The sequence below is a fragment of the Mustela lutreola genome, chromosome 3 (genome assembly GCF_030435805.1).
Source record: "Mustela lutreola isolate mMusLut2 chromosome 3, mMusLut2.pri, whole genome shotgun sequence".
In the NCBI taxonomy this organism is placed as follows: domain Eukaryota; kingdom Metazoa; phylum Chordata; class Mammalia; order Carnivora; family Mustelidae; genus Mustela; species Mustela lutreola.
This window is the reverse complement of record NC_081292.1, coordinates 164,195,393-164,203,705: the sequence shown is the minus strand read 5'-3', so window position 1 is coordinate 164,203,705 and position 8,313 is coordinate 164,195,393. Positions and strand designations below refer to the sequence as shown.

The following is an 8,313-nucleotide window of genomic DNA, read 5'->3' as shown; positions in this document are numbered from 1 at the left end:
GCAGCAGGATGGTGTGTCCCTCACAGGGGCCGTGAACTGCTCTGTGAGGATCCTTGCTGAGCCCCTGATCTGTCAGGAGGGTGAAGCTGTGCCTCCTGGTGCCCTATCTGGATGGAGGGGGAATGTTCGCCGCGCACCAGTGGCCACAGTCATAGGACAGGCCCTGGCTCTGTCTTTTCCTTTTAGTTCTGCTCATTTTTCTTTATATATTTTGAGACTCTGTTATCAGGTTTATAAGTAGTTAGGATTTTTTATGTTTTCCTGAAAGACTGTCTCTTTGTCCTCTGTTCCTCTGGTGAGACCACTTAGCCTGACAGCATTCCACGGAAGCTTCCTTATGCTAGGTTCTGCAGGGCTCTCCTTCGAACATTTAACCTGTGTCTTTATGTTTCTTTTTTAACTTTCTTCTTTTTTAAAAAAAATTCATTTGTTTTAGAGAGAGACAGCTCAGTGGGGAGGGGCCTATGGGGAAGGGGGGAAGAATCTGAGGCAGACCCCATACCAGAGGCAGAGCTGGATGTCAGGCTCGACCCCACAACCCTGCTATCACCACCCGAGCCGAAATTAAGAGTTTGAGGGTCACTCATCAACCGACCGAGCCACCCAGGTGCCCATCTATGTCTTCTTGTTTTATATATCGTCAGGTTTGCTGTTCGTCTGACAGTCTCCGTCTTATATTTGTTTTCTCCCTTTGCATTGTATACAGTTACTGATATGGTTGTCTATGAACACTAGGACCTAACTGTTCCCAGGGAAGGGGCCCTCAGCCTCATGCAGGGGTGCTGCCCATGAAGGAGAGGGGGACAATGGGGGGGTTGTCAGCCCCTGGTGAGGGGATGGGGTGATTGGGGGTCAGCCCCCGGTGAGATGGTCCATCAGTTGGGATCGGGGGAGCCCAGGGGATACTTCGCGCTGGGGTATGGAGGGCTGTGGACCGAGGCCCTGTTGCTGGTCCTTGGTGGGAGGGGACAGTCCCAGCTTTATTTTGAATCCCTGGAGCCTCTCGAGTGAATGGCTGTGTTTCTAGGTTTAAAGGATGAGAGAGGCTCGAGGACAAACCAGTAGCCGGTGAGGAAGGAAGGGATCATCTGGCTTCTGGTCCGTCAGAGGCGCGTGGGGACATGCAGACTGTGGCTATGCTCCCTGAGTCCGTCCCACACGCAGGGCTGCTTGGTTCCATTGCCTATAGTGAGTCTGGCACAATCGGGTGCAGGGTATGGGATGCCTTCCGAGGCTGTGGCCGGTGTGAGCAGCCCAGCGGGTCGGGCTCTTCAGAACGAGCTGCAGACCTGGGTGGGACGGCTTCAGAGAGCAGGAAAGAGGGTGCCCGTCAGTGCCCTGCGGGGTCAAGGCACCTCTCCCCTGTGCACTTGGCACCCAACGGTTGTGTGTAGGAGCACTGGGTGGGAGCCCTTGGAGTGGCCGGCACACGGTGGCCCAGGTGTGGAGCTAGGTGAGCTCGGCAGCGCCATGGGACCCACAGCCCCCCACCCCCTGCCCGTTCCTAACCTCTTCCTCACCTGATGTCTCTTGCCTGGGAGCCTGGCTTGGCTTTGTCTGGGGGTCACTAAGTGGTGGAGAGAGCACAGATGTGCCTGGTCCATGCCCCGGCATCGGAAGGCAGTGGGTAACTGGAGAGACATGGGCTCCAACCACCGACAGAAAGCAAGGAGGGCATGACTGTTCTAGAAAATTCCTCAGAGCCTGGCGGCATGGGCAGCTTTGTGAACACACTCGTCTGCCCACCCCAGTCTAACTGGACAGCTCTGCTGGTTAGTGTTCTGTGCCACAGTGTTCTGAGTATACCACTAAACAGAGTTACCTTCCGGCAGCCTGCGGTGTTGCAGGTGACAGGGAGTGACCTCTGCCCAGGAACTACTTGGGGCTATTAATGGCCACATCCCCCGGTGTGTTCATCAGTGGAATCTGAGTCACGAGTGATGTCAGACAGCCTAGGGGCCACAGGAGGAACATGTATTCATGGGCTGGTGTCGCAAGGGACATTCACAGGATTCTCTCCACGTGTTGATTTGGAGAACCAGACATCCACGCTTTGTGCAGGGTTGGACCTATCTTTCTGCCCTCTGGAAATGCCCTACAAGGTGTCTGAATGCACCTTAGCTATTGGTTGATGTGTTTTCTCTGGGCAGTGTCTCATGACTGGCAAAGCTGTGCTTATCCCCCCTCTGCTTGCCAGCTTGGTTGGGGAATCACAACAAAACCCAAACCCAATAGGTAGTTACATCTGGAGACATGACACTGGCTGGATCCCATCTCCCACCCTGGGTCCTAAGTCACTGAGGATGGGACGCAGTGGTGACAGCAGGTGCACGCAGTTGGAATGCGGCTGTCGGGACTGTGCTGGCTGCAGTCCGGGTCCCCATCAGTTGATGTGGCCCAGGTCCTCAGGCAGCCTGGCCTCTGCTGTGTGCTTGGCCCTCCTGCCCCTCCAGGATGGTCACAGCCACTGTGGGGGCCCCAGAGGGATAGGACTGAGAGCAGTAAAGCCCTAGATCCTGGTAGTAAGGGCCTTCGTGGACCTCGGAATTACATACATTCCAACTGAGAAAATAAGGATCTGTAAGTTCCTGAGATGTTCTGGGTCAGGAATGATGTGTTTAAGGGGATTCGGAAAAGCAAGAAGCTTTACACCATGTCGCATCGGACGGTATGCCAGGGTGGGGATTAACGTGCATATTTTGATCAGAGGGAGGACAGACGTGTTTAAGTAGCAGGCCGGAGAAGATGGGGGCACCGACTTGTCCCCCTCAGGCTCCAACTTCCTCCGGGGTTTGTCCCAGGTCAGCAACATCATGGAAATCTTCTAATGTGGGGAAGACTTAACGATAGGAATGAAATTTTGCAGGAAACATGTAATTCAGTATCTTAGGTTTTATTGGGCATGTGCCCAATGAGCTTCTCAGCGGCTCTGGTCCTGGTGGTTGTTCTGCTCCGAACCTCTGCACTGAGCCTCGGGTGCCTTTGGACCCCGGGCAGGGCAAGTCTGCAGGCCTCAGGTGGCAGCGGTGTCCTGCGTGGGAAAGGGCTCAGTGCCCAGCAGGGAAGGCTGGGTGGCCACCTCCGGGGGGGCCCTGCAGCGCCTTGTTCCTCCCCTCCAGCATCCGAGCCCACTCGCCACGGAGCCTGGGACAGTGATAATTTCAGCCTGTGAGTCACTGTTTTAGGGCCGGGTGGCAGCCAGGCCTCTGTCGGCACCTGAGCACATGTTCTAACACAGCCCAGCAGCCCCCAGGCTGCCAGCGGCTGTGACCTTGTGGGGTCCCAGAGAGCCCTGCAGCCAGTCTCCCAGGGCTTGGCCAGTCCCGTCCAGGGGGCCACATGGAGGACATCACTCGGGTCTCTAGCCTGAAGAGGGGAATTGCTTTGCCTAGGAAGCAGCTTCTGGAAACTTCTGAGGCCCGGAGAACTGAACTCCTTCACTGGCACCCCTGCTGGAGTGCTCTCCTTTCCCTGTGCTGCCCGCCTGCCTGGCGTCCCTGCCTGGGAAAGTGACCACAACAGGATGCACAGGGGTGACCCGGGTGGGAATGGCCTGGCTATCCCCACATGGGAAGGCCCCTTGCCCCCTTCACCGAGCCCCTGGCTTCTGGGGGCCTGTGGGTGCTGTGAGGAGCTGCCACTGTCTGGGGGACGGGGCACAGTCCTTCTGGCTGTGGTCTGTGCCCTCATTAGCAGCCATATGTCCCTGCAGAATGTCACCCTCCACAGTCCTTGAGCGGCCCAGACCCTTGGTGACTAACTCGGCCATCGCTGACCACACTCTCGCCGTCTGCCCCAGAGCCCATCCCTGGGGCCTGTACGGTGGGCAGAAGACCCAGAAGTTTCCAGGGCCCGATGGCATGTGTAGGACAAGGATGAGGATGTGGGGACTACAGCGGGGAGCAGGGGGCCGTAGTGGAGGTCCCCTCTTCCTACGTTTGGGCTCTGTGCTGGGACCCCCACCCTGAGAGGTTAGGGGGATGGCACCATGGCTTCCCATACCGCGCCTAACAGGGGAGATGTCCTGGATGACAGGGTGGGTGGCCCGCCCAGCAACCAGGACTCTGGTAAGGTCAGCACCAAGTCCGGTCCCATCGCGGCTGCCAGGTACCCTCTTTCCAACTGGGCTCCGGATAGCAGCTGCTCGTGCTATTTGGGGATGAAAGCTGTGACCACTTTGGAATATCTGCCCATTTGAGCCCTTGTCTAGGTGCAAATTATGTGCTAATCTGCCCTCTTAGCTGTCCCTGAGACCAGGCACTCCTCAGTCTGCTCACGGTCACCCGGGAGACCCTCTTCAGCACCCACAGGCCCCTGGCCTCCATCCCAGGGATGAAAGGGGGCTTTGGATCTGCTAATGTGTGGGAAGGAGTATGATGAACTTATCCTGCCCTCAGGGAGTGCCTGTCAGAAAACCAGCCTAACCAGACACAGGTTCTCTGACAACTTCCCACAAGACCTTCAGGAGTGGGGGGGTAGGGAAATGTGGAATGGGGGTGGGTGTGGGATAGGAGAATGGGGCTGGGATGGAGGGATCGGGTGAGGGATGGAGGGGTGGTGGATGGACGGAGGTGGTGATGGGTGGGGGTGGATGGGTGGGGTGCTGTCTCTCGCACCTGCAGACCTGGTGGTAGTTGCAGGCCCTGTTGTTGTGGGTGTGGTTTTGCAGTTCCAGTTCTTCCTGCAGTGACACCAGTGACCCCTCCCGCTGTGACAGCTGGCCTGGGGGCAGCACTGGTGGCCAGGTGGCTATGGCCCCAGTTGTGGAGGGGGGTGGCCCCCTGTGGGGGCTCCCGTTCGTGGAGCCCAAGCCTTGCTGCTCGGTGAGCTTACCTGTCCAGGGCACTCCTGCGGGTCCTCATGGCCTCGCTCTGAAGTTGTCTTGTGTGCAGCTTGATTTTTTCCTCCCAAAACATCTTTATCACACCAGCATCGAAAGCTACCCTTCCTGGGTGCTTCAGAGCGTGGCTGTCACTCATTCTCTGAAAAAGCATTTGTGCCGCGTGGTTGGACATCGCAGGGAACCAGCGTGTTAACAACTGGGGCGCTGGCTCAGCCCTACACACTGGATGCCCCCCTATGTTTCTGGGAGCACCCTGGGGCCGGGGTGTCAGGAAGGCAGGCTCAGGAGCACACGGCTGTGGGCAGCAGACGCTCTGCCCCGCTGCCTTCTGAATGGTTTCCGCACGAATGCAAGCTGCAGCTGATAGCAAACGCCGTTTGGGACCTTTGGGCTTCTCCAAACTTAAGAAAGGGTCTAGTTTTGTTTGTGGTTTTGGGAGAGTGGCCTCAGGGCTCCAGCCAGGGTGGGTATCGTCTGGAATGCAGGGGGACTGAGCTGGGTGCTGAGGCCATGCAGAGGAAGGCTCTGAAACAGCCACGGCAGAATCCAGCTGGTGCACATCTGTTTTCCACACAGGCTCCTTTGGCATGGTCTGGGGATAGTGGTGGTTGTCTGCTGTGCGCCAGGGAAGGGGGGACGCGGGAGCAGTGTGGATAAGTGGGGCGAGTGGAGGCCTCCAGGGTCTTGGCAGCAGAGCCCCAGAATTGTGCTGTAGCCCCGTTGGTGACTGACAGAGGTCTGAGCTCCCCTCCTGGGACTCGAGGCCCCAAGAGAAGCCCCACAAACCATTGCTGGTCATGCAGAGAAATAGCACTGAATAGTGTAGGTTAGAAGTAAGTACAGAGATCTTCCTTTTGGCAAAAACTAAGGACACCAGAAGGAGAGGGTGGCATATAGTCTGGCCTGCAGCGAATCAGTAGTTAAACTTCTAGCTGCAGGCTGTGTGACACGCTGCTGAGCTCGGACGCCCGCTGCCCCCACATGGCATTCTCACACCCCAAGGGTCTTCTGGAGGGTTCTGTCTTGGGACTTACTAGGATCCCAGAGCCAGGACACGGCCCCATAGGCTCACTGGGCTCTCAGGGGTTCTCAGACACCCCTGTGGGGACCCCCCGCAATGAATCTGTCAGGGGGATAACTTGCGGGCATGCCTGCCAGCAGCATTCAGGGCCTGCCTGCCTCTGGGGCTGGCCTGGCCCCAGGGTCCCAGCACAGCCGATGCCGCCCCAGACATCTGACTGCGAGAACAGTGGCGTCTGCCACATCACGGGGCTCTCGGTTTCATCCTGTTTCACGCGTGTAAGACTCAACAGAGATGCCCGAGGGAGGGTCAGACCCAGCCAGGAATGTAGAGCTTTTCTAGCCAAATTACTTCCCGTCAGACGGCGCTGGACAAACACATGGACGGAGTTAGACAAAGGAGAAGAGGAAGCCCATCTTGATGGGGATGCGAGGCGATGCTCACTCCTGTAAGGAAGGCGTGCTGGGAGAAGGAGGGCAGGGGCGGTGGGAGGAGGGGCGGGGGGCTCTGCGAGCAGATGCAAGCTTTGAAGGGAGGGCAGGGTCCCAGGAGAAGTGCAGGGGTCCCCAGGAGACCAGCTTCTGGGTCTGTGTCTCCTGCGTCTTGCTCAGCCCTCAAAGTACTCCAGTCTCTGAGAAAAGTGGCTGTGGAGCCATGGCCGTGGAACCGTGGCCCATCTGTGCTGAGCTGACTGGTGGCCGACAAGCCCACCAGCACTGGTCGCCTGGCAGACTTAGTTCTGGGCTGTGGAGCATATGGACTGATTTTGGGCCAACCCTGTCACCAGCACTGCCCCTGGGGTCACCTTCACTCAGCTTCCCGATGGTCACTTACCCTTAATCTGAAATACTGCTGGCTGGGGAGTCGAAAGGGCCAGAACACGCTAAAAAGTTCAGTTCCACTATTGGAGAGGGAAGGGTCTGGGCAGGTTGCCTAATATGTCCCTTACGACGGATCCTCTCGGGCTCTGGCTCCCAGGTCCCCTGTGAGGGCACGTGGAGCCAATGTGGCAGTTTCCTGCAAGGGGCTGCCATTAGCCATGTCCACCAGCACAAAGTCAGTGTGCCAGTGGGTGAAGGAGTGCGCGTGTTGGCTGGTTGAGAGCTGGACACACGGCCAGAGACCACACGCACCCCCCGCGGCCCACAGGGAACTTTGGTTTTCCTCAGGGGTCTGGGTGGAAGTCCTCAGAGAAACCAGGGGCTGGCATTGACTTCCTGTGTGGCAAGTCAAGGCTTTGAGGCTGAGACCTGACTGCTCTCCTCGGTGGGTTCCCCGGAGGCTCGACCTACAAACCCTTCTGCGGTGGAGACGACCAGCCCACAGACAAAGGGAAAACCAGAAAGTGGGCAGAGGGAGCACTCCAGCAGGGCCCAGAGCCAGACGCGAGAGCACCGTACACCCAGCTGCGTCTGCACCTGGGGTGTCGCCCCAGAAATATGCCTGGAAAGTCTCCAATTCTTGTATGAGCCCCAGCTCCCCTCTATTTTTCTCATTGATGGGGCCCCCAACCCTCAGCCCATCTCCCACAAGGTTAGTGTCCTCTGGCAAACAGGACAGAGCTTACGTTTCAGGGATTCCCCAGCCAAATCTCTGGGTGTCCTGAGGGTGTCTCCCCCGGGGTGGGCGTCCTCTGAGCGTCTCTCCGGAGCTCGCTCACTCTTATATGGCCTTCGTGATGTGGCACCTGGCGCCAGTCCAGTTGCCAGGAAGGACAAGCGGCCTCCCATCTGGCTGCAGGCCCTGGAGACATAATTTGGCTCCTGGAACACAGTTACTGGCAGACGCGCAAGCCTCGGCCCTCAGTCCAGGACTGTGGAGTCCGCTGAGCTCGCTGCCTGCTGGCTGGTGTTATGGTGGCCAACAGATTTCTTCTGCTGAGATGCTGCTCCCAGGGAGCCCAGTAGGTGGACAGGGAGCTGGAGGCTGAGCAGAGGGTGGTCCCCGGGCTTGACTGCTACCCAAGCATGTGGCCTGGCTGAGCATCACGCTGGGTCCCAGGCCTGTGCCTTGGGAAGAGAGATCTTTGCAGCCAGTACACGGCAGGTCACTTTAGAGCAACAACCGGACGTACCCAACATGGCACCAGGGGTGTTTCGGGTTGCTCTGCCTGGCGCTGGCTGGTGGATGAGGGGCGGCCAGCCTGCCCACCAGCAACACCAAAGTGCCCATCTCCAACTCAAGCAAACTCAAGAAAGAGACCCCTTTCTTTTATACATACAAGGCAGGACCTCTGAGGTCTCCACAGTGTGTGTGGGTCCTGCTTCCATCACTGTGACAGGGTCACCAGGGGTGCGTTCCTTTCCTCAGCAGTCATGAGGTGTTTGAGTTGAGCAGGAATTATTTGTCTAATAGGAAAACCAGAGCCATGGGAGGCATTTGAGACACAGTCTGCCATAGGCAGGGGCTTTCACTTTCTGGGTTTCTCCTCTGATCTTCCCAAGCCCAG

At 57.7% G+C, this 8,313-nt stretch overlaps 1 protein-coding gene across 3 annotated transcripts; it reads right to left on the bottom strand.

The window, feature by feature from the left end:
• Nucleotides 1-2,877: 2,877 nt before the first annotated feature.
• On the bottom strand, nt 2,878-7,529 carry FAM240C (family with sequence similarity 240 member C). Of its 3 annotated transcripts, XM_059168962.1 has the most exons (4): nt 7,432-7,529; nt 6,699-6,881; nt 4,834-4,982; nt 2,878-3,144 (listed from the first exon to the last, which is right to left on the bottom strand). In XM_059168962.1, the coding sequence occupies exons 3-4, from the start codon at nt 4,977-4,979 to the stop codon at nt 3,048-3,050; spliced, it is 243 nt and encodes an 80-aa protein (XP_059024945.1). In that variant the 5' UTR covers nt 4,980-4,982; nt 6,699-6,881; nt 7,432-7,529; the 3' UTR covers nt 2,878-3,047. The 3 variants fall into 3 exon arrangements, with proteins under 3 accessions (XP_059024945.1, XP_059024944.1, XP_059024943.1); XM_059168961.1 differs by lacking the exon at nt 6,699-6,881; XM_059168960.1 differs by lacking the exons at nt 6,699-6,881; nt 7,432-7,529 and having other exon boundaries at nt 4,834-4,994.
• Nucleotides 7,530-8,313: the final 784 nt, after the last annotated feature.